At 49.8% G+C, this 25,252-nt stretch overlaps 4 protein-coding genes across 10 annotated transcripts; 2 read left to right on the forward strand and 2 right to left on the reverse strand.

Annotated features, from left to right (window-relative positions):
* Window positions 1–391: 391 nt before the first annotated feature.
* On the reverse strand, window positions 392–7,363 carry zbtb1 (zinc finger and BTB domain containing 1). Of its 4 annotated transcripts, XR_011179426.1 has the most exons (3): window positions 6,342–7,123; window positions 1,083–5,980; window positions 392–913 (listed from the first exon to the last, which is right to left on the reverse strand). XR_011179426.1 is itself a non-coding variant. In XM_069172625.1 (2 exons), the coding sequence occupies exon 2, from the start codon at window positions 5,974–5,976 to the stop codon at window positions 3,883–3,885; it is 2,094 nt and encodes a 697-aa protein (XP_069028726.1). In that variant the 5' UTR covers window positions 5,977–5,980; window positions 7,273–7,363; the 3' UTR covers window positions 1,012–3,882. The 4 variants fall into 4 exon arrangements, 3 of the variants coding, with proteins under 3 accessions (XP_069028726.1, XP_069028727.1, XP_069028723.1); XM_069172625.1 differs by lacking the exons at window positions 392–913; window positions 6,342–7,123 and adding an exon at window positions 7,273–7,363 and having other exon boundaries at window positions 1,012–5,980; XM_069172626.1 differs by lacking the exon at window positions 392–913 and having other exon boundaries at window positions 1,012–5,980; window positions 6,363–7,123.
* A 1,192-nt stretch (window positions 7,364–8,555) lies between these two features.
* LOC138212314 (uncharacterized) lies at window positions 8,556–20,903 on the forward strand. Of its 2 annotated transcripts, none has more exons than XM_069172633.1 (2): window positions 8,556–8,624; window positions 16,867–20,903. In XM_069172633.1, exon 2 carries the CDS (start codon window positions 16,925–16,927, stop codon window positions 18,188–18,190), a length of 1,266 nt encoding a protein of 421 aa, XP_069028734.1. In that variant the 5' UTR covers window positions 8,556–8,624; window positions 16,867–16,924; the 3' UTR covers window positions 18,191–20,903. The 2 variants fall into 2 exon arrangements, with proteins under 2 accessions (XP_069028734.1, XP_069028735.1); XM_069172634.1 differs by lacking the exon at window positions 8,556–8,624 and adding an exon at window positions 15,407–16,014.
* On the forward strand, window positions 8,781–13,411 carry zbtb25 (zinc finger and BTB domain containing 25). The gene is made up of 2 exons (XM_069172632.1): window positions 8,781–10,307; window positions 10,436–13,411. Exons 1-2 carry the CDS (start codon window positions 10,135–10,137, stop codon window positions 11,613–11,615), a joined length of 1,353 nt encoding a protein of 450 aa, XP_069028733.1. The 5' UTR covers window positions 8,781–10,134; the 3' UTR covers window positions 11,616–13,411.
* LOC138212315 (C-1-tetrahydrofolate synthase, cytoplasmic-like) lies at window positions 19,842–24,962 on the reverse strand. Of its 3 annotated transcripts, none has more exons than XM_069172636.1 (12): window positions 24,727–24,962; window positions 23,486–23,590; window positions 23,287–23,371; window positions 23,111–23,170; window positions 22,987–23,007; window positions 22,727–22,863; window positions 22,032–22,132; window positions 21,186–21,322; window positions 20,991–21,102; window positions 20,339–20,466; window positions 20,000–20,065; window positions 19,842–19,926 (listed from the first exon to the last, which is right to left on the reverse strand). In XM_069172636.1, exons 2-11 carry the CDS (start codon window positions 23,584–23,586, stop codon window positions 20,012–20,014), a joined length of 936 nt encoding a protein of 311 aa, XP_069028737.1. In that variant the 5' UTR covers window positions 23,587–23,590; window positions 24,727–24,962; the 3' UTR covers window positions 19,842–19,926; window positions 20,000–20,011. The 3 variants fall into 3 exon arrangements, with proteins under 3 accessions (XP_069028737.1, XP_069028736.1, XP_069028738.1); XM_069172635.1 differs by having other exon boundaries at window positions 22,954–23,007; XM_069172637.1 differs by lacking the exon at window positions 24,727–24,962 and having other exon boundaries at window positions 22,954–23,007; window positions 23,469–23,577.
* Window positions 24,963–25,252: the final 290 nt, after the last annotated feature.

Genomic DNA, 25,252 nt, shown 5'->3' on the forward strand with positions numbered 1-25,252 from the left:
GAACGAAGGCCTGAAACATCAAGGCAAGACAAAACGAGCACAGGTCGGAGGGGCGGAGCTTAACGGACCACCGAGGTTCCCTTCGTCTGTACTCGTGCTTAAAACTTGTTTTTAAAACGTGGCTCCACTTCTAACAAGAATTGCTTCACATCTGAAAACTGTAACCGAATCCCGAAAAAAACAAAAACAAAACACCTGCATTTTTATTCCCCAGTAATCCATCTGATAATCCGAGATCTGATTTAATCTGTAAATATGATGAGATGCGTTTGTCAAGGACGCGTCCTGGTCGGCGGGTCGGTCCATCAGATGAATGAGGCTTGTTTTAATCCCGTCAGACGGGGTTCGGATCGTCCCACCATCTCCTGAATTAAACTCTTTGCTTTATTGAGTATTTTTTTTTTTTTTTTTTTTAAAGCCGTTAAAAGTTGTTTGGCTCCATCGACTCTTTGTGTAGAAACAGGAAGTGAATCTGCAGTTTGAATCTCCTCACTGTCCCGGCCACTGCAGAGGAGTCTTCAGTCTGTTTTAGAGCCTTCGGTCTCTTTGTTTTTTTAGAGGTTTCCGTCTTTTTTAAGAGCTTTTAGTCGTTTTTGAGCTTTCGGCCTGTTTTAGAGGTTTCAGTCTTTTTTGGAGTCTTCAGTCGGTTTTAGAACTTTCCGCCCGTTTTAAATATCCAGTTTTAGAGTCTTCGGTCTCTTTTGGAGACTTAAGGTTGTTTCTTTTTTTTGGGGGGGGGGGGGGGGGGGCTTCAGTCAGTTTTAGAGCTTTCGGTCTGGATGTGGGGCTTCGCTGCAGATTTTCCAAGTGTTGTCCGGAGTAAATGATCACCTTCCCCACACTAATTATTTGTTGATTTGATTTTTGTTCCAGGCGGTCAGATCCTGTGATGTAACAGTCAGTCCGTCGTTCTCTGTGGACGTGAGCAAACACAGTTTAACAGCCTGTCTTGCAGCTCCCCCGTGTGGACACACAGCGAACTGCAGGCTCGAATCTTATTGGGAATGACGCTTTCGAAAAATAAAAAGACTTTAATAAGAGTAATTAGTTTCCTGATTAACATTAATTCTGTAAGTAATTACCTCCTCAGGTTACATTATTCCATCACAGAGAACCGAGGCTGCACTCAAAGGTTATTTCCATCATCAATACATGACAGTTTCTGAAATATCGGCAGAGAAAATGTCAGAAAATACAGAAATATACAAAATAAACATGTTGAATCTAAGCATCTGGAAATTCTTAAATATCCACGTGTGAAGCTTTACCTCAGCGCAGAGTTACAACTGAAACCTCGATTTGAAGTGATGACGAAGTGAGTCTTCCTCCTGTGAATAAACACACCGAACACGGAGACGTTTCTCCACAAACAGAAATTCACTCGGTTTATTAAGAGTTTCAGACGGACGGACTTCAGACAGCAGAGAAAAACCTCCGAGCAACAAAACCAGGAAGCTTCAGATCAAACATCACACAGCTCAACATCGGGTCGGGTACCTGGAACCGTTTCGGTCCTTCAAATCCATCAAGATCAACAGGATCCAGGTTCTGTGAGAACCAGGATGGCTTTTAAATCCTGTGACTGAAAATATTTAGCAGAACAACTGAAGTGCAGCAGAAACCTGCAGAACTATAACTGCTTCATGTATTTCTGAACTGGTTTCTGTTGGTTCTGATCCGTGTTAAAACCGTTTGGGTCATTTGTGCTGAAGTTTGTGTTAAAAGTAGTTTGACTCTGCAGTGCACAGGAAGTAAAACCCATCAGCGCCAGAATCAACCGGGAGAACCTGTCGGTCGGAAGTCCGAACGGCCACAGAACCTCTTAACCAGATCGACCGAGTTCTCGTCTGAGACCGATTGAAGTTTAGCTGCTGTCTGAGACCAGCAGAAGAATCCCAGTGAACTGAAACACAGAAGACCAGCACAAACATGTGGCCCAGAACTGGACTGCACTGGTTCTGAACTGGTCTGTCCTGGTTCCGTCATATCTGGGTGAGTTGAAACCTGGTTCAGACTACTGAATTTGGCTGAGGCGGTTAGTGCTGGGTTTGGCTGGTTCTGACCCGGTCAGCATTGGACTCCTTACTATGATGTCAAACTGGTATTGCTCTGAACTGATTCAGATTTGGACTGAATCGGTCCGGCCACATCTGAATTAGTTCTGGTTTGAACTGGTTCGTCCTGCTTTGGGTCGGTCTAACCGGGTTTTGTTTAGAACTGAATACCTAACGGGTTTACAGCTCAACGATGAATCATATTAATCTCGGTTCACGCTTCTATGTGACGTCATTTCTACTTTCTCCCTCAACCAATGACAGCTCTGCGTTTCACCGCGTGATGCAGAGCAGCAGAACCCGGCCGTAAAACAAAGCCAGCGAGTCCAATTAACTGCAACCAAGCATGCGCTGATAAAACCTCACCGAGTGTTACGGAACTTATAAAATAAAGAAGGTTCTTCTTGCTCGGCGGGCGGGCAGAACCTCGGCAGAACCTCGGTCAGACATCAGGCACCGTATTGTATTTTGTTTGAGACAAAGAACCGTGCGTCCGGACTCGGGTTTGTTAGAAACCAGTCCGGTTTGGTTCTGAACCGCTCTTTGTGGGTTTGGAACCGGTTCTGAAGTGAACAAGACTCATAAGGCAAAGGAGAGTCTAACAGAAGATAAAGTCCGGCGGGTTTGGTTCCAACGAGCCGAACGCTTCTAGTGTTTTGTTGTTGGGAATTTTTTTTTTTTTTAATAATCCGCCGTTTACGCGTTTACTTTGAAAGGAGGGGTCGTTACCCGTGCCTGTCCATCCCCCATCATGCATCACTGTGAATAAGACAGGAAGGAAACAGTGTTACAGTAAAGGCACCAATCACAGAGCATGTTGGACAGCGAGCGCTGAACGTGAAGCCGCACGGAAACCGACGAGTCCAAACGGAAATAAATCAGGAAGCGGAACTCGAGTCTCGTGCTCGGCGACGACGACACGAATACCTCGGCCAGTTTTTCGTCCGCGGACGCTTTAGTATTTCTGGGAATAAGCTGACATCGAAGCTAGAAAACGTCGGCTGCGGGCTCGAGGCGCCGCGGACCTTTTCCAGACGGGAAGTTCACTCCAAAAACAATCTCAACTGGGCGTCTTCTCACGGCTACGACGACCAACCCGTTTATTATTTCATCACCACCCCGGTCGAACAATCAGGAGCCACCGGGGGGCGCCGTTCCCCCCCGAGGACACCTCAGTTTTCATTTCTTTTGGAGTTCACCGCCGGTCTCGTCGTGAGTTCACACTGCGAGGTGGAGAGGCATGCTGGGAGTTTGATATCGACGGGATCCACGCCGACTTTGGTACGTTGCTGACAACGTTAAACCGGTTCCAGCTCCTGCTCATTTTCTTACTTTAGTTCTGCTTCCGGACGGATTGAAGAGTCTTCGCAGACTCTGGGAACTTAAAGACGGTCAAACGACCGGAAATGTAAAGATCTCAACTTGTGTATAAAAAGCTTCTCTTAAATATGATGGTCAGCTGAGCGGTAAAAAACCGCCGACTTTGCAAACGTGATTGTTTCTCGCCCGAGATGTCTCGTCCGATCCTGAGTCAGCAGCAGGCGAACGTCACCTCAACCTTGTCAAACTTGGCACAAAATAAAAAACTGCGATCAAAGGCTCCGCCCACACGAGTCATACCCGTGCGACCAACCGCCGCCGCCCCTCTCCCCCCTCGGCTCGCAGTGTGAACGCCCGTTTTAGGTTATGCATATACGTCAAAAGTGCAGATTAAAAAGGTGTCTTTTTGGTGTTCAAGTGCATAATTTGTTCTCACATTTATGGCTTTTTTTTTTTTTTTTTTTTAGTAACAAACTGGTAATAAATGCGGCGGCCGCGCGGACCGCTCCTATAGTCTCTTGGTGTGCTTGGAGTTATAGTGGCTCCGCATGTCTTTACGGAGGCGGAACTTCTCGCCGCAGACGCCGCAGATGTACAGGTGGACGTCCATGTGCTTCTCCAGCTGCTCTCCGCCGGGGAAAATCTGGAAGCACACCTGGCAGATGGTTTCCCCGGCCGACAGGTGGGAGATCATGTGTCGGACGTGGTCGTGCTTGAGGAAGGTCCCCTGGTCGCAGACCGGGCACACGTAGCGCGCCATGCCCTTGTGCATGTCGGTGTGCAGCCGCAGCTGGCGCTCGCGCAGGAACTGCTTTCCGCAGGTCTGGCAGGTGAACTGCTTCTCCTTGGTGTGGACGGTGTAGTGCTCCCGCAGGTGGCAGCGCTGGTAGAAGCCTTTGCCGCAGATGCTGCAGAAGTGCTTGCGCCGGTGGTCCGGTTCGCCCCCGCCGCCGCCGCCCTCCTCCAGCATCACGGGGCGGAACAGCTCCGGGTCGTGGCAGGACAGGGCGTGCTCCAGCGCCAGGCTCTCGTTCTGGAAGAGCAGGCCGCAGTGAGGGCAGGCCAGGTCGGCCGCCTCCAGCAGGCCCTCCTCCATCCCCTGCGGCTCCTCCAGCAGGGAGGCCTCGTCCTCTCCGTGGGAGTCCGACTCGCCGCCGTGAGACTCGCCGCAGCGCTCCGCGTGCTCCTGGAGCTGCCGGCCTTTGATCAGCACCTGGCCGCACCTGCCGCAAGCACATATGTGCCCCATGTGGTTGGACAGGTAGTGGGCCGACTTGTCCTCCTCCGTCAACAGAGCGCCGCAGAGTTCGCAGGGGGAGCAGTCGGCGTCCTGCTTCTCCTCTTTGACTTTGCGCAGCTTCGCGGGGATTCCCGAATCGTCGCTGCTCGACATGTGGCCCTCGAAGGGCTCGCTGCTGTTCTCCAGACCCGAGACGCCGGGCTCCGGTTCGCGGTCCGACCCCATCTTCTCCCGCATCGAGTCTTTGCGTTTGGCGTCAGCGAGGCGTGCGCTACAGTCCCTGCCGCCGTACTCGCCGATCCGGACCACCTCGATCTCAGGGAACACGCCTTCTTCCGGCTCCGTCTTGATGCTCCGGGTGGACCCGGGCTCGCCGTCCGTCCCGGCTGCCACCGACCTGATGCCGAGGTCAGAGTTGGCCTTGGCCTCGGGCCAGTCGTCCTCGCCTTTGCAGACGACCCTGTGCTCCTCTGTGCTCTCGGAGGCGGAGCTCTCCGCCTTACTGTCGTTGTCGCCGTCGGCGTTGCCTCTGGGCGGATGGTAGGCCTTCCGGTTGGTGCAGGTCAGGATGTGTTCGATTAAGAGTTTCTCGCAGCTGAAGACGAAGCCGCAGTCGTCGCAGGTGTAGGTGCGGCCGAATCTGGGACGGTCTTTGAGAGCCGAACTCCTGCCGCCGGACCTCTTCCTCAGGTCGCACGGCTGCTCGACGGCTCCGTCCGCAGCTGGCGGCGCCGCGATCAGAGGCGTGGTCACCACCAACTCCTCCGCAGCCACCGCCGCCGCCGTCGCCGCCGGCCTGCTGACGGTGGCGGGAGCGGCCGGACGTCCGCCACCGGCGCCGCTGCTGTTCACGGCCGTCGGTAAGCGTTCTTCTTCCGGAGCCGCCGGCCTCTGCTGCTCGTACATGCGGACTCCGAACATCATTTTCCCGCCAGCGGCTCCGGTGGAGGAAGTGGACGAGGAGGACGAGGAGGCCGAGGAGGACGGCGTGAGGTTGGAGCTCCTGATGTCCCGCAGGTCGTCCAGCGAGTCGGGGATGTAGTACATCTGCAGGTACGCCATGGAGGCCTTGAGCTCCTCGAACTCGTAGCTCCCCACGACGATGCGTCCGAGATACATGAGCTGCAGGATGAGGTCGAAGCACTCGGCGCTGATCTGCATGTTGCTGAGGTCCAGACGTCCCGCCCCCTGCTGGTCCCGGATGAACATCATCCTGAAGTAGGAGCTGCAGGCCGCCAGCACCGCCTTGTGCGCCCGGAAGTAGATGTCCCCGATGGCGATGAGGCAGTCGCACAGGAAGCCCCACTCGCGCTGGTTGTTGAGCTGCTGGAGGACGTGATCGCTGTGGCTCGGCCTCGCCATCGCCCTGCAGGGGACAGAGGAACACTGTGAGGTTTCGTCTGTGGTCGACCGAGTGCATCGCAGGGGATTTCATAACGTTTTGTCTGGCCGAGCTCAGCGAGCGTTCGTCCCGCTGACTCATCAGATGTGTCAGAGAGACACAACTTCTCTTACTGACCGTGTGAACTGTGATTCGCACCAGATCAATAATTTAAGACGATCAGATTCATAGTTTGGAATCAGGACCTTAAGAGTTAAGTTATGACAGAAACTTTCGTACTATTTGATCCTGGGAAAATACCGTCTTTATTATAAATATTATGGGTCTTTTTTAATAATCGCCGATTGATTGATGTGTAATATGTCATAAAACAATGAAAGCGTACTTAGTGGTCATAGAAACTTGCCAGATATTGATCTGTGAGACTTCACCATGAATCTGTTTCAGCAGTCCTGACGGTGCACGCCAATGATTTAAACTGTATGCATGTGTATGAGGGGTCTGCAGGGGCCGAACTAGACCTAACACCGGCGGGGCCCCCCAGGAAGGTGACTCCGGCCCTGCTGTACAAACACCGAAATAAACGGAATAAATCCGGTGACAGTAAAACGGATCTGCTGGGCGTCACGTCAAAACGTCCAACCAGACTCTGTGGTAAAAAGCTGTCAAATAAGATCCTCCAGTCTCCCGCACTCACGGTCACCAGCTGTTAATCAAAAAAACGGGAACACAAAAAAAAAAAATAAATAAAAAAAAAAACACGCCGCTGGAGCTCCGGTGAGGCCCGCGGGAGGCCGTGGGAGCGAAGGCCGAGGAGGAGACAGCCGATTCCGGGCGGCGAGCAGGGGAGAGGCCGGTCGCACTCACGAGCTAAAATGGAGATTACAGCTCGGCGGCGGTTAGCTGCGGTAAACTAGCCGCTGTTAGCATCGCCCACAACGGAAATTACTCGGCTGAACCGCCAAAATAAAAAGCACAAATCTGGACAAGTAACGAAATCCGTGAGGGTGGCACGAGTGGAGGGGCGAGATTTAGTTTAGGTTCGTTCACCAACGTTTCAGGGACGTAGGAAGTTCCGGCGAAGCGCTGAATCGTTCATTTCTTGAAACGCCTTTCTATTTTGAAAATCCCTACCGGAAGTGGTCGCTCACGTAAACGCCGCTGATGACGCTCCGCGCGCTATCTCTCCCGCAAACAGCCGCGCCACCCCCGCACTGCCACCCGCATTCAGCTAGCCGAGCAGCAGGCCGCGGGGACCCCTTCAACTTTCCCCAGGCAGGCGGCTCCGCACTCCGGGCAGAGAGCAGCCGACTCACCGTCGGTACCGGAGGAGGAGCTGCTGCTGCGGATGTTACCGGGGCTCCGGAGTTTCCTCCCCGGACGGTCTGTTGTGTTCGGCCGGAAAGTTGAGACGGAGGAGCCTCTTCTTCTTCTTCTTCTTCTTCTTCTTCTTCTTCTCCTCCTGCAGGATGAAAGAACTTCCGCACAGACTGCCGCGCCGTCAAGTGCCCACCACGAGGCAAACAAAGCGGAGCATTTCCGGCCAGAAGGTTGACCTTCAAAGTAAAATATTTATTATATATATTTTTTTAATTTAATTGAATTTAGTTTTGAAGATGACAGAAGCCTCACCGACGTACAGAAAGCCCACACACCGACCCAGTGTTTGCTCTTTCACTCTCACCACCCACAAACCCCGACCAGAACCCACCAGAACCCACCAGAACCGGCCACCACCGGGCCCACGAGGACAGAGCGACAGGAGAAGGAGTCCTCCAGCTGCCTTCGGATAAAAGTGATCACGACCTTGGATGACCGAGAACATTCACAAACAACCCCTCACTACCCACGACCCGAAAATACGACTATTATTTTGAAAATACTAACCGGAAACGCAGCATGCTGTTTCCTGCGCAACTTTAACGGGGTGAATCGGGGTTACGTGCCAACCGGATCCGTCAGAGAGGAGGAAACAAGAGGGATGTCTCACTCGGAGCTGATTTCCGAGAACCGAAGATGAGGCTCGGATCAGAGGTTTGACGCAGCAGCGACGTCTCACTCCGCCTCATTTCTTTGAAGAACCAGAACCGGTCCTCCTCCGTGTGGTTCTGGTCCCGCAGGAGGACTCCGGACTTTTGACTTCACTTCATGTTGAGATTTCATCGTCTGATTCTGTAAAAATCTGTTGATGATGTTTTATTTTTTACATTTATCTACTTCTGGGTTTATAATGTATAATGCAGGAGTTTTACATTTTATAACATTAAAACCTGTCAGAACCTGATGTTTTACAACTAAACGGCTGCAATGTCAAAATACCGCCATGATTCTTTATTGTTATTGTTGTTGTTTTTGTTCTGACTTTTGTTGATATTATTATTTCACCTCCCTCCTGTTCATTCGTTGTATAAAATATTCACCGTGACAAACAAAACAAATCTCTCTTACTTAATTTACATTGTTTAAACACGTTAAAGCTGGTTAGGAGGTCCGTTTCTGATTATTGATTATTGATTATTGATTACATGTTACCGGGTTACACAGTCTGAGCACGTGACCAGCCCCTTTTGACCCTTCCTCTCGCGAGATGTGACGCGGGTTTTCGCGAGATCATCGCTGCAGCAACAAATCGGCTCCGGATCCTGAAGACAATCTGCTCGTTTCTGCGGTAAGAGGCCGATTAACGGCGCGCGTGCACGACACGCGCAGACACAGGTTGTGTGCTGGGCGGAGGGAGTGCGTGCGCACGCGCCTGGTGTGCGTGCGTGTAGGTGATGCGGACGTGCGTGTTTGTGGCTGAATGCGAATGAGACGAGGATGGAGGAGGCTGCAGCCCGACGGGCGCGACTCGACGTGCACGCGCGTTGGCTGTGGTGTCTCTGGCTCGCGCCGGTGTCCTTGTTTCCGGTGTGTTTGGGTCAGAGAATGATTGTTGTGATTTAAAGACACGGGAACACCTCGCCACCCCCACCCTCGTGTGTGTGTGTGTGTGTGTGTGTGTGTGTGTGAGAGAGTGTGTGTGTGTGAGAGTGTGAGTGTCAGGTGCAGCCTGATGTGCAGGTGACCTTCACTGAGGTCGGAGGTCACGTGTGCAGGTGTTCTCAGTCAAGTTTTATTACACCTGAGCTCAGGTTGGAGGTGGGCGGAGCCTCTTGGACACCGGCCAGTATTAAAGGACAGTTTTCAACAGTTCTTCAGGCGTCGGTGGACGTTCACCTCGGTGAACATTAAAGTCAGAGAACATGAACGAGTTCTGTTTCTGACGCAAGTGTGAACAAAGATGTTTAAAATAAACCAATAAATAATAACAATAAATAAATCTACTTGGCTCCTCGTTAATACACCTGGCTTGTCGTTAATACACCTGGCTTGTCGTTAATACACCTGGTTGGTCGTTAATACACCTGGCTGGTCGTTAATACACCTGGCTTGTCGTTAATACACCTGGTTGGTCGTTAATACACCTGGCTGGTCGTTAATACACCTGGTTGGTCGTTAATACACCTGGCTGGTCGTTAATACACCTGGTTGGTCGTTAATACACCTGGCTGGTCGTTAATACACCTGGTTGGTCGTTAATACACCTGGCTTGTCGTTAATACACCTGGTTGGTCGTTAATACACCTGGCTGGTCGTTAATACACCTGGTTGGTCGTTAATACACCTGGTTGGTCGTTAATACACCTGGCTTGTCGTTAATACACCTGGTTGGTCGTTAATACACCTGGCTGGTCGTTAATACACCTGGTTGGTCGTTAATACACTTGGCTTGTCGTTAATACACCTGGCTGGTCGTTAATACACCTGGCTTGTCGTTAATACACCTGGCTGGTCGTTAATACACCTGGTTGGTCGTTAATACACCTGGTTGGTCGTCAATACACCTGGTTGGTCGTTAATACACCTGGTTGGTCGTTAATACACCTGGCTGGTTTGTAACATCTGGTTTGAATGAACCTTTATTTTGTTCCACCTGTCAGAAGTCGCAGATTAAAACGTGTAGTGGGAGTTAACAAGTCGTGCAGCTTTAAAGGCTAACCGTGCTAGCATGCTACAGCTGGTGCTCTGACCAAACCGTCCTGCTGGAAAGGCGGAGCTTCAGTTGTGTTTGCACCGCAGGAAGCGCTGTATGAACAGTTTCAGCTCTCCCGTTGGCGTCCGTGTCTTTCAGACGGGTCATGGAGGTGTCGTCTCACAGCCTCTTCCTGCTGCAGCAGCTCAACGTCCAGAGAGAGTTCGGCTTCCTGTGTGACTGCACCGTCGCCATCGGAAACGTCTACTTCAAAGCTCACCGAGCCGTGCTGGCCGCCTTCTCCAACTACTTCAAGATGATCTTCATCCACCAGTCCAGGTAAGGAGGGAGGAGGAGAAGGAGGAGGAGGAGGAGGGGCAAAATAAACACCTGGACAGTTTCAGGCCACAAACGTCCTCTTGATCAACGCGCTGATTACCGATGATGTCTCGTGTCTCTGTCCTCAGCGAGTGTATAAAGATCCAGCCCACGGACATCCAGCCGGACGTCTTCAGCTACCTGCTGCACATCATGTACACCGGCATGTGTCCAAAACAGCCGGTGGACCAGAGCCGCCTGCAGGACGGGATCAAGTTCCTTCACGCCTACCAGCTGTGCCGGAAACCTGGCGAGGGCGCCGCCGACGCCGCCACCGACGTGGTGCGCATGTCCAACCTGTACGGCATCCAGATCTCCTCCCAGCTGGCCAACAAGGAGGGGGCCGGAGTCCCCAAGACCAGCGGGGTGTCTTGCGGGGCCACTGAGGACGGGCGGTCCTCGGGCCGGGGAGGACGGTCCCGCTCCCAGCTGTCCCTCGCCGTCGGCCTGGAGGGGGTCTCCTCGGACCACCAGGCCTCGGCGCTGCGCAACGTCTGCTCCGTGGCGTCCGGAGACGACTCGGACATCTCGACTCGTATCAAGCAGGAGCGGGTGGAGGAGGAGGAGGACGGCGAGGGGGAGGAGGGCCTGGGGGCGGGGTCTCCGTCGCCAGGCCAGGGCAGCAGTCCCACCCAGGGCCTCCTGTTCAAAGACCGACCCCTGGTCCTGCTGTGTCCCCGCTGCGGAGAACGCTGCTCCTCCCCGGAGGGCCTGCGGGAGCACCTGTTCAGCCACGCCCTCGACCCCGCCCGCCTGATGGAGGGGCTGTCGCAGGGCGGCGAGCTGGACGCCGGTGCGGAGGAGGGACCGCCGGGGGCCCAGGAGCAGCTGGACGCGGGATGTCTGGAGGAGGCGCTGAGGCAGAGCCAGGCTCTCGCCAACCAGCTCGCCGCTGAGCTGAGGAGGAGCCGCGGGGGAGGCGGCAGCAGCCCCACCCCCACCGCCCTGCACTCGCGCAAACGCAAGATCGCCTGCGCCGTCTGCAGCCTGCGCTTCTCCCACAAGAACCAGCTGCAGGAGCACATGTACACCCACACGGGGAAGCCGTCCCGCTACCACCGCTACAACCGCCTCTGCAGCCAGCTCTTCCAGGCCTCCGCCCACTTCTGCGAGGGTGCCGCGGAGCCCGGGGGAGGAGCCTCGGCCGGCGCCGCCGGTGCGGGGCTCTCCGAGGAGGTCAACAGGGACACTCAAGACAACGGCAGCTCCTGCTACTCCCTGGACTCCGAGATCTCCCAGGAGAGCGTGGACGGCGTGCCCGTCGAATGACGTCATCAGATGACATCGTGGAGGGACGTTAGCGTGAGTGAGTGCGCAGGTGCTGCTGGTGTCCGGTAACGACGAGACGAAGCAGGAGACTCTGTGTCGTCGTTCCGTTTGTGTCTCGGCTGCAGTCCGATGGTTCTCTACCTGCGCAGGTGTGTGTGTGTGCTTCAATCATGTGACCAGACTGTGGCGCCGCGGTCAGCTGCCCGGCTCCGACTGTTTCCGCCCGACGAGTTCAGTAGAGCCTCAAACAATTAGTCAATTAATTGACAACGATTACAAAAAAAAAAAAAAAAAGATTTGTTTCTTACTTTAGTGGATATGAAGGTCGATCGATAAGTTCAGTGCGCAGTGACGCAGGAGGACGCAATAATAAATTCAGGAATTGTGAATTCGTCCCCACAGAGTCAGACTGTCAACACCGAGTTGTCCCGGGACCTTCGGAGGTTCTGTTCTGGTTCGGATTTCTTTTCTGCTTCTTAGTCTTGAGGTCAGTCTGGGTTTCGTGCTTCCTCTGCCCCCTGATTGGTTTCACGTGTCCCTCGTTGTCCTTCCCTCCCTGCTGTATTTTAGTCTGTGTGCTCTTCTTAGTTCCTCTTTGTCAGTTTGGAACATAAACCACGTGAACTGTGCCACCATGGCAACAGGGTTGTCCAACATGACAACACGCCCGCTCACAGCGCGTCAAAGTTTTCCAGTTTGACCCAATTTGACCCCAAAGGCCGAAAACCAATATTGGCTGCCTGTGAACTTTAAAAACAGCAACGATTCTGTTGCGGAAATCACTGCACGGGTTTCAGGAACCTTTTCTTTTGTTTCTTTGCTCCAGTTTCAGGTCCGTGTTGAAATCACAAATGTTCTCGGCGGTCACGTTAACGTGCTGATGTTGATCAAGAGACGACAATCTGAATACTTCCTGATGAAGGTTGTTGCTTCCTGCTGCTCCGTGTGCGTTAACAGGAAAATAATCTGAACTTATTGATCCTCCCTCGCACTGTCGTTCGGCGTTTTGGACTGTTGGACTTATTTCCGGCCATCATGATCAGTTGATTAATCAAGAAAATAACGAGCAGAATCATCGATGGCTGCGGCTCTAAACTCACATTAACGTCACCTCCTGCTGATTGTTTTTATTATTATTTTTTTTCCCTTTTCGCTGGTTTATGTTTATTTCAATGAAAACAAACCAGCGCAGACTTTAAAATGGGATCGTCTGCACCGGCCGGCGGTGCAGAGCACGCGGTAAGATGTTGGACTGTTCCTTTAATGTACAGATGTTGACGTGTTGGTTGGCTCTGAGCCTCAGACCTGCTGATCACAGGGGAAACATGAAAGCAGTGCCTTGGTGTGACGGCAGCAGTGAAACCAAGCTCGAGTCGTCACCGTTAACGCAGCGAGGAAACGTTTCGCAAATATGTTGATCCCCCAACAGAATGAGTCCAGGTGCGCCGCCTGCACCTGCTTGAAACTGTTTTCCTGGTCCAGGAAGGACGGTGGTCCGCACAATCAACCAGCAACCCACCGTGATGTCACCGTGATGTCACCGTGGTGTCACCGTGATGTCAACCAGCCTCCGATTCCATTTCAGCCGTCGCCGTCTTCAGAACCAGAACTGACCAATATTTGGACGACCTGGGGAGCAGCGAGGGGTGGAATCTGAGGAAATTATGCCCCGCCCACCTACACTTTAAAACCTGGCAGCACCACAGGCCTGTCAATCAAACCGCCCCCCTCCCCTCCCACACACACACACACACACACACACACACACACACACACACACACACACACAAACATAGGACTTACTTTTTCCTTCTGTGGTGCCAAAAAAAACTTACAAAAAAAACTGATCGCAGAACAAAAAGAGGATAAAGAGCAGCAGACCTTATGGAGGACATGAACCGACAAACCTGATGCTGCTCTGTACTGTGCTGAAAACAGTGGTTCCCAATCTGGGGCTCGGGACCCTCATTTGGGTCCCAACATGCACTCCTGTTATTGATCGAGTCGATTAATCAAGAAAATTCAAAAAACAGCGGTATGGTCCTTTAAAATGAGGGCAAAGCTCTGTGCTGTCACTTCCCATCAACACATGGCCAGCACTCATTGATGCCGATCTCCCAGTTATTGATTATTGATTGGTGAATGTCTGGTTGTCGTGCTGTTGTCTTTTTTCCGTGTTTCTCTGTAAAGAAAAAAATCACAACAGGAAGTTCAGTGTCAACTGTTTTTGTACGTACACGTCTGTTTTTTCATCGATGGAGCAGTAAAGTTTTGTAAATAAATGTCTTTTTCCACCAATCAGATTGCAGCTCTACTGGTTTTTCCACCAATCAGAGTGCAGCACTGCAGTTTGATAGTCATTTGTGTGTTTTTTTAAATTTCATCTTCTAATTAATGAACTGATAACTTCAAATCTATATAAATGATTTGGGTAATGACTAATAGAAGTACCATGGAGGTCTGGGGGAACCCTGGAGGTCTTGAGGAACCCTGGAGGTCTGGGGGGAACCCTGGAGGTCTGGGGGTACCCTGGGTTTGTGATCCAGCTCTGCCTCTCTGCTGTTGGTTTATGATGGAAGAGTTTAGTTTGAACTCGTCTGGTCTGTGTGCACTAACAAATCCTGATCTGCAGGTGTCAGCAGAGGCATTCTGGGAAACCGAGTAGCCACTTGACGACTGTCGTCCTTCAGGATGTGCATTTAATCCCTTTAAAATAAATGTTCAACACACACGTTACATTGCTGCAGGTCTTTCAAAAAAATATTCTGTACTTCCTGTAAATCTTTTATTTCTAACAATATCAGAAAAACATTCACACAAATATTCATTCACATATAAATTAATGTTTTAGTCATTAAAACATTGACAATAATTAATTAATGAAACTTAATTCAAATAACGTTGACATTCTGATTAGCAATCAATGTTACAACTGACTATTATTAATGCAAATTTAGTAACTAACTAAAAGGTAAAACAGTATTGTTTCAGTTTTTTCTCAAAAATATTTCAGACTGCTGTGAAAACATTCAGCCGATGAATAAAGACAGAACGTTTAACAGAAAAAAAGTTAAACAATAAGTTGTGAATGAAAAGAACGGCAGGCTTTGGTTGGAGGTTGGTTCAGGTTCAGGTGATGGAGTTTGATGACCTTCGCTCTACTGACAGACGGCCAAAATAACCTGAACGACGCTTTTAGTCTGAAAGGTGAAGCAGGAAAACCCTAAAGAATCTCTGTGAAGCTGCAGCAGAAGGAAGAGAAGTTACTTAAAGAGTCGTTCCGCTGTATTTCAGCTGCTGTGTTTCCATCAATGTGTCTCTGTGAGCGGTTGTAGCGAACAACGTCTCACCTGTCTGAGCAGGTGAAGCAGAACAGAGACAGTTTGGGTTCTTGAAACATGATTTAAGGTTTTTTTTTAGTTTATTTTTGAGACTCACAACATTTCAAACCAGATGAAACCGAAGGACAAGACCCTGACTGAGGGTTTGTGACGGCCGCTGAGATGTTTCCGGGTGCTCTCACCTGTCGGAGGATCTGGTTGGTTGGCGTGTTGTTGCTTAGGGACAGATGGATGTATTTTTACCCTCTATCGCTATAGAAACAAAAGCTGCCGAGGTTCATCTTCACACCTTTAAAAATAGACAACATGTGACATGAGAGCACAGAGCCTGCTGCTGCAGATCAATGACTGATTGCTGATCAATATGTCTGCAGATGAACTTTGTGTTTCTGTCACTGGTTATTTTAAAGGAACAGTTCAGCTAATTTTGTAGCTTTTATTCAGATAGCTATTTCATTTCAGATGTTTTGTTACTTTGTTGTTGTTTATTTTCTTTCTTGTTGTTTGGTTTTTATGTTGTTGTTTATTTCTTTGTTATTGTTTGGTTTCTTTGTTGTTGTTTTCTCTTTATTGTTGTTTGATTTCTTTGTTGTTTGTTTTTTGTTGTTTGTTTTCTTTGTTGTTGTTTGATTTATTTGTAGTTGTTTGTTTCTTCGTGTTTGTTGTGTGTTAGATGTTCCCTCGGTGCTGAACACGTCCGTGTGTTTCTCCGTGTGCAGCCAACCTCTCTGGAACGACGACACGGATCACGTGTGTTCCTGGCGTGTTTCAACACGTTCGCTCCAACTGTCTAAAGATAGAAAACTCATTAGAGGAAATAAAAGCCAGCTTCCTGTTCTTCTGCCCCGGGGGACATAACTGCCTCCCCCTTGCCCCCCCCCTCCACACCCCTCCCACACCCTCCCACCATCTTATTGAACAACCAATTTGTGTAAAACAAAATGCCAATCAGTGCGGTTGCCATGGAAACTGGGGCGGTGCAGCAGCAGCAGAGGGATCCGCTCGGCGTTCCCCATCATCTCTCAGAGAAACACATCTGATCACCGGGATCCAGTCAGGTGAGGTTTGATCTCTTATTCCTCTCTGATCGATGAGCTGCCGCTCTACCTACCTGATGACATCATCACTGCATAATTGGTGACATCATCATTGCATGTTGGTTTCACTTCCTCAGCAGATAATCTTATTGATTACAGCCAGAGGAAGAAGAGAGGAAACTTTGTGCCTCTGTCTCTTTATCAGATGACTGAACGCTGATGAGCTCTTTGATCTCTTCAGGGATTTTTCTGACTTATTGATGGAGGTGATCAGCTGTTCGTTTGTATCGGCTGAGATCTTCCTCACGAGGATCAAATCTGGTTCGTGAATCTGTTGGATTCTCTGTTCTGTGGAGATGAAACAAATCAATGAGAATATTCATCACACAATTTCTGAAACATTGTTTTACATTTTTCAGACGGATTCGTTCGTTCTTTGGTTGAAACTTCTCATCTACTGTGACGTTCTGAGGCTTTCGTTAAAAAAACGTCTTCTGCACAAATGAAAAGAGAATTAGTTTGAGTTTTACATGCACTTCCATGAATTTCCACACTGGAGGTGAAACTGGATCAATTTGACACACTGAATGTTTTCCAGGAGAAACTGTATTAGTGTCATTGCTGGATAATCGAATGAGTCGAAGCAGACTCTCCTGTCATTTATTTATATGCTGCTTTTTTCTAAAAGGACTTCAGTGATCAAAGCTGTATGTTTTCAATGAAATAATTTGTATTGGCTTCAACACGTCTCATCGCTTTTGTTGTCATTTCCAGTGAATCAGATTTCCGACTCCCGTATCAGCCGTTTTAATATCTGCCGCTCCGTCTGTCGTAAATCAACCATGAGTGTCATCTGCTTCTGTGTCTGTGCAGCCTCCAGGTGTTTCAGAGTAAGCAGAGAAACCAAACTGCTTCGCCGCCGAGAAGAACTATGGCAACGGAGGACGGGGAGGACGGGGAGGACGGAGAGGACGTCCGGCGGGCAGAGAAAGTCGTATTGAAGCGGAAGCTGACGGGTCCTCCGAGGCTGCTGTTGGGAAAAACCAGGACCAGGAGCATCGGGGAGGACCGACCTGAGGGTCGGGCCCAAAAAGAGAAGACGGAAAAAAACGAAACCTCAGTGAAACGTTCATCCGCCGCGGCGGAGAGCGAAGCTGAGCCGACAGAAACCGTCAACGCGGAGGGAGAGATTCCACCTGAATTCGAGGGTCAGTGTGACGACATCAGAAACACGAAGAGACGCAGGTGGTGGAGCAGATTCTCCTCAGCAGTTGTTTGCGTCAGAAGCAGAAAGAAGAAAGTCGGGGAAAGTTCGGAGAAGCAGCAACACGACGGCCGTGTTCCACCAGAGGGGGCGCTGCAGGAGCGCGGCGCTGCATCGCCCAACACCACAGAGGAAAACGGTAAAGCGAAGACGAGGTTTGACGTGAGGACGACTTTCGCGAGGTTCAGGACGTCGTCCAACACTCTGCGAGCTCACAAAGTGAGAGACGAGGTGCAGAGCGACAAACCTCCGCCGAGCTTTCGGAAAAAGCTGCAAACATTCTTCAACGGAGGAGGAACGAGACGATTGGCTGACTTCCCGCTGGAAGACCCGGAGGAGGCGATGGAGGACGAGGACGCCTCGCGTTCGAGGGACGGACCTCCGGAACGGCAGGCGGTGACGGTCACGGCCGAGATGAGCGTCTGTCTGACGGAGCGTCCGGACGAATCAGCAACGGAAGCCGCCAAGGAGGATTTGACGGAGACGAACCAAACTGGGGCTCCAGTTTCAGTCCAGGTCGTGTCTTCAGAGAAAGACGAGGTTTCCTGTGAGCCGGCTGACGTCGTCCTGGACTTCGATGTTCAGCGCTCAGCCTCTGAGATCCTTCCTGAGCAGAAGACGGAGGTCCTCCAGCCCTCCATTAACGGACCCTCCATCCGGATCGAACTCTTCCCTCCGGACGACGTCACCCAGGAGGAGGAGGAGGAGGAGAAGGAGGAGTGCTGGGCAGGCGGCTCCTCCTCAGAGAACCACGGTCATCTCCTCCACCTGCTCGGCTTCGACCGCAGCGAGCAGCAGCTGCTCCAGACGGCCCGCTCGCTGGTCCGAGCCGCCGTGAACGCCGCCGTGGATCAGCTGATGACGGAACAGCAGAGCGCCGCCGCCTGCGTCCACCGAGAGCCGACGGGCTGCAGAGGAAGAACACGACTCTGAATTGTTTCCATCCTTCTGATCCAGAGTCAGGTGGAGAAGGAGTCCGGACGTCCGTCGAAGCCACAACATTTTCCAGGAGGATCAGCAGGTGTTCCTGGACCGGAAGACGTTCCGGGACTAAACCGGGTCGTGAAGGCTCTTTGAGTCTTGATCAATAAGTTCAGAGTCCGTTTCTGTTGAACGCATCACACGGCGATGCACACGGAGCAGCAGGAAGCAACAACCTTCATGAGGAAGTTTTCAGAAGTGTCGTCTTTTGATCAACATCAACACCTGAGTTCCATACGTTTGTTCACGCACCTCCCTGCTGTATTTTAGTCTGTGTGCTCTTGTTGTCTCACTTTGCTTCAGTTATCTGTCTGTTGCTGCAGCTTTTGAAACCCAGAGAACACAAACCACCTGAACTGTGGCGCCATGGCAACGGGGTTCTTCAACATGACAGCATGCCCGCTCACAGCGCATTAAGGATTTCCTATTCCCCCCAAAAATTGGACCCAAAATGTGATGGAAAGGAGAAGGTCAGAAACTAATATTGTGTGGCTGTAATCTTCAGGCGGCACTGCTTTAAAAACAGCAACTTTTCTGTAGTGGAAATCACTGCATGGGCTCAGGAACACATAGCTCTATGCGAGTGAGTTGAAGGTTTTGTTGCCTAAAATTTGATGTTTGCTTGTGTTTCAAGTCCATGATGAAATCACAAATGTTCATGTACCAGTGTTCACAAAAACGTGTGGAACTCAGGTGCTGATGTTGATCAAGAGATGCAACTTCCTGATACTTCCTCTTAAACAGGAACACTCTCTGAACTTATTAAATGACCCTCGTATGTAAAGTGTTTCAAAGTTCGTATGTTTTTTTTTTGCTGCTGTTGGTTCTGTTTCCGTCTCTGAAGACGACTGAACTGGCGGAGACCAAAACCAGAGCTATAAGGGAGGAAATATTCCCCAAACAGTTCAGATGATGATCACGTTCCGACAGCTGGATGTAAACGATTTTAGACACATGATTTCCACAATGTTTGTAAACTTCACTTCGTCTGATCAGTTTACAAACAGGCAGAAGGTTTCAGAGTCAGTGACGTCTGCCTGACAGTCACAGCTCAGGGCAAAGCTTCTCTGAAGTGAGCAGCGATCCGAACTTTTTTACGCTTAAGAATTTATTGGTGTTGATGTTTCTGTGAAAATAATTTAAAGTGAACGCGATGTTCTTCTGCTTCAGTTTAGGAGAATAAAACACAACTCGCTAAATGTCTGAAAGATTCATTGGAATATTTGTCAGTTTTTGTGAATTAAAGTTTCTGCCTGAACATTTTGTTTATTTTCTGCTTTTCTTTGTTACAGACAGACCAGAACCAGAACCAATCAGACCAAAACCAGTTAGACCAGAACCAGTCAGACCAGTTAGACCAGGTCTCCTCTGCAGGAACTGATCAATAATAATCCATTTATGATGTCAGCGTGGTGGTTTTAGTTTTTTTCTTGGTTCAGGGAGGTCGGAGTTCGTAACGAGCCGTGAGCTGATTAACAGCAGCAGGATTTCACAGTAAAACAGGAAGTCAGCTTTTTGTTTCACTCTTCTACTTTTATTTTACAACATTTGTTCACTAAATTGTGTTCGGACAATTAAACGAAGACGGCACAATCAAACACTTTGATCAGGAAATAAATTAAACTGACGGAAACAAGACAAGGTCGTTTCCTGTCCACGTCTGACTCCTCCCCTTTACACCTGTCAGCCTGGAGGTAAACAAACAAATAAATTGGTGATGATGATGATGGTGATGAGACTCTGAATCCCGGTTTGTCTTACCTGTCAGGTGTTTCATCTCTGTGATTGGTTCTTCAGGAGGAAGCGGCGAGCGCTCGTCACCGTGTTCTGAAACAACAAATCAATAACTGTCGGTGTTCATCTTTTACATTCCGTCAGAAGAACCCTAACGTCTGAATGTCTTTGATGTGATTGGACGACTGTCGACCAATTGGCTGTGAGCATCACACTGAACACAAGATTAGACGAGTTTCATTTTTAATTAAACTTAAAACAGTCAAAGAGAATAATTTCAACATTTTATTCTGATGGTCACAATTAAATAAAGTAAACAAGCTAAAAATGAAGTCATTGAAAACACAGTAAAATTAGAATTCTGACCTCCATGAGCATGGCCACCGTCATGGGCCCCACCCCCCCTGGAACAGGTGTAATGAATCCTGCTCTCTGATTGGCCGAGGAGTAGTGAACGTCTCCGACCACCCGCTTACCGCTGGCCTTCGTCTCATCTGTCGCAGAGGTCAAAGGTCACAGATGGAAAGATTCTTTTATTTTTTGTCTTTTTTCCTTTTTATGTACGTTATGTCATACTTTGTATAAACAGGAGGGATATGATGGAAAGGAAAGATTTGTCTCTTCCTCTTGTTTACATTGTGGCTCCGGAAAGTCTCAGGCCCCGAAAAGTTTCCTTTGTTTTCTGTCTTATTTGCAAGTGATTCTTTCCGCATCTAACTGACGACTATCTTGTGACCTACAACCAACTCTGTATTACCATACAAAAGCAGGTACAAAGGGAATGGGGGTGATGGTCTACTGTTTGTCCCACTGTATAAAAGCTGACCTACAGAGGAGGGAAGGCTCTCTTCTTCCCTGGACACCTCTCTTGGAGGGTGCATGTATGTGTTCCTTCTTGCAAGAATAAATGTCTGATGTGTTTGATTTTGAACCAAGCCTCTTGAGTAATTTTTCCAACAGTCACTCAGGTGTGAATAACGAGGCAGCAGAGTATACAGGAGCTGACGGGTCTCTGAACCTGAGACGTGGTTGATCCCACAGTCGATGACCACGGCTCCCTCCTTCAGCCAATCACCTCTCACCATCTCCGCTCTGCCCGCCCCCACCACCAGGATGTCAGCCCGGCCCACCTGCACACAGGAAACGCATCATCACAGACATTAAATACTAACAATGCTGCTGCTGCTGAATAATCAGTGTGTGGTTGTGTCACCTGCTCAGGTAGGTCAGGTGTCTTTGAGTGACAGGTGGTCACAGTGGCGTGGTTCCACAGCAGCAGGTCGTGCATCGGAGCGCCGACGATTTTACTGCGCCCGATCACGACGGCGTGTTTCCCCGCCACGGACACACCTGCACAGGAACAGGAAGTCACAGGTGAGCGCCCACATGGGGGTCTGAATATTTTGGCAGAACTGTGTGAGAGCAGCTGCTGATGCATCATGGGTGATCACGCAAACATCACTGATCACTGTGATACTAATGGAAACTTTAAAATCAGACAGATTCTCAGGCAGCTTCTGAACTGTGGGTGTTTATTAAACTCGTGTCATGTTTGTGTTCTGGTTTACATGAAGGAAGCTGCATCGGTCTGGACGGAGGACTCCAGAGACCAGGTCCACATCTGGGCCTCACCTTTACCATCTTTACAAAGGAGGCGGGGACTGAACCACCAACCCTTCGGTTTCTGGACAACCGGCCGCTCCGATATCTGAGCCACCAAAATGACTACATGTAAGTTCCAGCTCCTCAAAGACCAGTGAGCAGTTCAAACACACTGACACATTTCGAGCCAAGTGAACACACCGTTACTACGACAACTGACCATCGACAAACTGCCTGCAGGTCTGCGTCTTCACACAAAACGTTCCCGGGACAAACACAGTTAGAAACCTCAGTTCACGAATCAACTGTGGACATCTCCTGAAACCGTTGGATGAGGCTGTGGTCAGTGAACGCCTCACAGGATCAATGGATTTATTCCCCATTTCCTCAGTCCATTGATATGATCTGTATGTAACTTGTGTGAAACGTGTTGAAAGGAAGTGCGTGTCCGACTGACCCGTCTGTCTGATGAGCTCCATGCAGCCGTTCGGGGTGCACGGGATGAAACAGTCGTTCAGATCTCCTCGAGACAACTTCCCTGCATTAATACAGCTCAGACTGCAAACACACACAAAATATTTTTATTATCCTCATGATGATTCACGAGGTTCGATCAATAGGTTTTGCGGCACAGTGATGCACACGGAGCAGCAGGAAGCAACAACCTTCATCATGAAGTATTCAGAGTTTTGTCTCTTGATCAACATCATCGCTGAGTTCCACACGTTAACGTGACCGCTGGTACGTGAACATTTCAGATTTTTCACCGTGGATCTGAAACTGGAGATTTGATACAAGGGACAAAGTCAAAAAACAATGTTGGATGGATGTGATCTTCTGGCGGCACTGCTTAAAAACAGCAGTGAACCTGTTGTGGAAATCTCTGCATGGGCTCAGGAACAACTTGGCTGTAAGCGAGTTGAAGGTTTTGTTCCTCAAAAATCGGATGTTTCTCTGCTCCAGTTTCAGGTCCACGGTGAAAAATCACAAATGCTCACGTGCCAGCGGTCACATTAACGTGAGGAACTCAGTGATGACGTTGATGCTGCTGCTCCGTGTGCATCGCTGTGCTGCGTTCAGGAACACGCTCTGTGATGTGGGTAACTTGAAACGTGAGGACCAGAGAAGAAGAAAGATGAAGAGGACTCTGACCCGTCCACGTCTTTCTCTGGATTGACGCTGTTGGTGACGAGCTCGGCGTCGATGCGGTTGACGGAGTCTAGAGGCAGCTGGACGATCAGACCGTGGACGGACGGGTTCTCGTTGACGGACATGATGCTGCGCAGCACCTGCGGGACAACAGGAAAAAAAAGAAGCGGTCAGACCTCCGTCGCTGCCGGACATCGATCAGAGACGGTGAAGAGAGCTTTTTGCCCGACCTCGTCCTGCGTCGCTGTGCTCGGCAGACGTACGTGTTTCGCGTCGATTCCAATCTGCAGACAGGAAACGGAAAAGGTTGTAGCCGCACCGATCAAAATGCTGGAATCCACATCAACTCCTCTGTTGTTGTGTGCAAACAGAACGCAGCGGACTCACCTGGGCTGCGGCCTTCAGCTTGGTGCTGATGTACAGGTTGGAGTCGTCTCTGTCTCCCACCTGAAACACACTTCGTATCATCAGGAGGTGAAACACACTCTCTTCAGTCGCGGACTCCTCACTTGTGAGACCGGATTCACTTGTAAAACCAAATTCACGTGTAGGACCGGACTCACCTGTAGGACCACCAGACTGGGTCTGAAGCCTGAGAACTGACTCCTCATCTGGTCCACCTCCTGCTTCAGTCGGTCCCTCACCAGCCTGCAGGATCACAGACCCTGGATCAGTTTCAGGGGTCTAACGTGTGTCATCTAGCATGTCCGGTCTGACTGGAGAGACGGGGACTAAGTGGACTAACCTGAGATGTGGACTTACTTAGACGTCTCGTTGCCGGAGATGACGGTTGCTATGGAGCGCCTGCTTCCTTGGCAACCAGAGGCCCTGAGACGAAGCGAGAGGGCAGCCAAGGATAACATGACTCTGAGAGAGAGATAGAGGGAGAGAGCATCAGTTAGACACATCAGCTGACTGAAACCAGAGAGACATGGACTCCTTAAAAGACCCGGTAACACCTGAGAACATCTGGAAACAACCGGTAACACCTGAGAACATCTGGAAACAACCGGAAACACCTGAGAACACCTGAGAACACCTGGAAACAACTGGAAACACCTGAGAACAACTGAGAACATCTGGAAACAACTGGAAACACCTGAGAACAACTGAGAACATCTGGAAACAGCCGGAAACACCTGAGAACACCTGAGAACGCCTGGAAACAACTGGAAACACCTGAGAACACCTGAAAACACCTGAAAACAACCGGAAACATCCGAAAACAACCAGAAACACTTGAGAACACCTGGAAACAACCGGACTGATCAATCAGTCCATTTACGGATCTTTACGGATCTCGTCATTTTTTGGTTCCCCTTCTCCCACTTTTGATTGATCTGATTACAAATAAATCGTTTTGATTGTTAGAAAAACAAAAACCAAATGGCCAAAAGTTTGTGGACAGATATGACACTGTGTTCTTCAATGTGCAGCTCTGACAGCTGGTTGCTGTTTGTCCTCCAGATGTTGTGTGACAAAGTGACAAACTACCATCTACTTACAGCTGAAACTGCTGCTGTTCGGTTTGAATTCTTCTTTGATCAAACTACTGCAGAACAAACTTTTAAATAAAAATAGAAATAGGAAACTGACACCGAATGAGCTGCAGAGACTTTAGACACTTTACCTGCAGTATTACAGCTAATGTGCTGCTGCTTCTTTTCTTTTTTTAACTGTTTCTGCTCCATATGCTTAAAACATTTTCTTTCAGCTACAAGCTCTCACTTATTAACAAAGTGTCAAAGTGTCTTTAAATCACTCTTAAATCGGATTCACAGAATGAATGAAAGCACCTCTGACCCACCTCCACATGTTAATGATTAAAAGCACACGTTGTGTCGCCGCAGTTTGCAAGAGAAAATAATTCCTCAAACTTTCAGCTGCAGCTGCGTTCCACGTTAACAAGCAGCGGCCTGACAGTTTCCCATGATTCCACAGTGCAGCTGAATAAAGAGGCCGAACGCCTCCAAAGGAGACGGAGAGCGGCAGCGGCTTCTTACCTGAGAGACGAACACTGCAGCAGTGGGGAAACAGCTGCAGCAGATGTTTGGCTCACTCTCGGGGACTTTCTGTCTCTGTATGGAAGCTCAGCTGGGACAAAACTTGTCTGTGGTGATATCGACAGGCCGAGTGAAGCCTGGCAGCCGCACCTATCCACACACTGACCGGTGGTGCACTCAAAGAGCTGCACGAGTACTTATATTTACAGTGTCTGTTACTTTACACCTCCAATCCACCACATTTAACATGCCTGTGAAAAAAAAAGAAGCCTAAGGCGCCTTTAACTGTGTCGTTCCTGCTCTTTTAAAGGAAGTTTTATCTCCAGCTGTCAGAGTCCCTGCAGCTGCTGCAGATACGGAGGTTATGGACGTTTTTATTTCAGACAGACTGCTGACCCTCTCGTTCATATCCGTCGCGATCCACACATACTGCTGACGTGTGTGCGTGTTATCAGCATGTTGTGTGTGTTGCATTTCAGTCGTTTCTGCCTCGAACTGAATCCAACCAGCAGAGGACTGAATGAAC

This window comes from Embiotoca jacksoni, unplaced genomic scaffold (assembly GCF_022577435.1).
Source record: "Embiotoca jacksoni isolate LCO1_2020_lvr unplaced genomic scaffold, fEmbJac1.0.p SCAF_54, whole genome shotgun sequence".
NCBI lineage: Eukaryota > Metazoa > Chordata > Actinopteri > Embiotocidae > Embiotoca > Embiotoca jacksoni.

Bases quoted from the DNA above. Each gene is read 5' to 3' on its own strand.
- zbtb25 (XM_069172632.1), top strand. From the start codon at position 10,135: ATGGAGGTGTCGTCTCACAGCCTCTTCCTGCTGCAGCAGCTCAACGTC. The intron at 10,308-10,435 runs GTAAGGAGGGAG...CTCTGTCCTCAG, and splicing joins ATCTTCATCCACCAGTCCAG to CGAGTGTATAAAGATCCAGC.
- LOC138212314 (XM_069172633.1), top strand. From the start codon at position 16,925: ATGGCAACGGAGGACGGGGAGGACGGGGAGGACGGAGAGGACGTCCGG.
- LOC138212315 (XM_069172635.1), bottom strand. From the start codon at position 23,586: ATGTTATCCTTGGCTGCCCTCTCGCTTCGTCTCAGGGCCTCTGGTTGC. The intron at 23,008-23,110 runs GTGAGTCCGCTG...TCCTGTCTGCAG, and splicing joins AGCTGAAGGCCGCAGCCCAG to ATTGGAATCGACGCGAAACA. The intron at 22,133-22,726 runs GTCAGAGTCCTC...GTGTGTTTGCAG, and splicing joins CCAGAGAAAGACGTGGACGG to TCTGAGCTGTATTAATGCAG.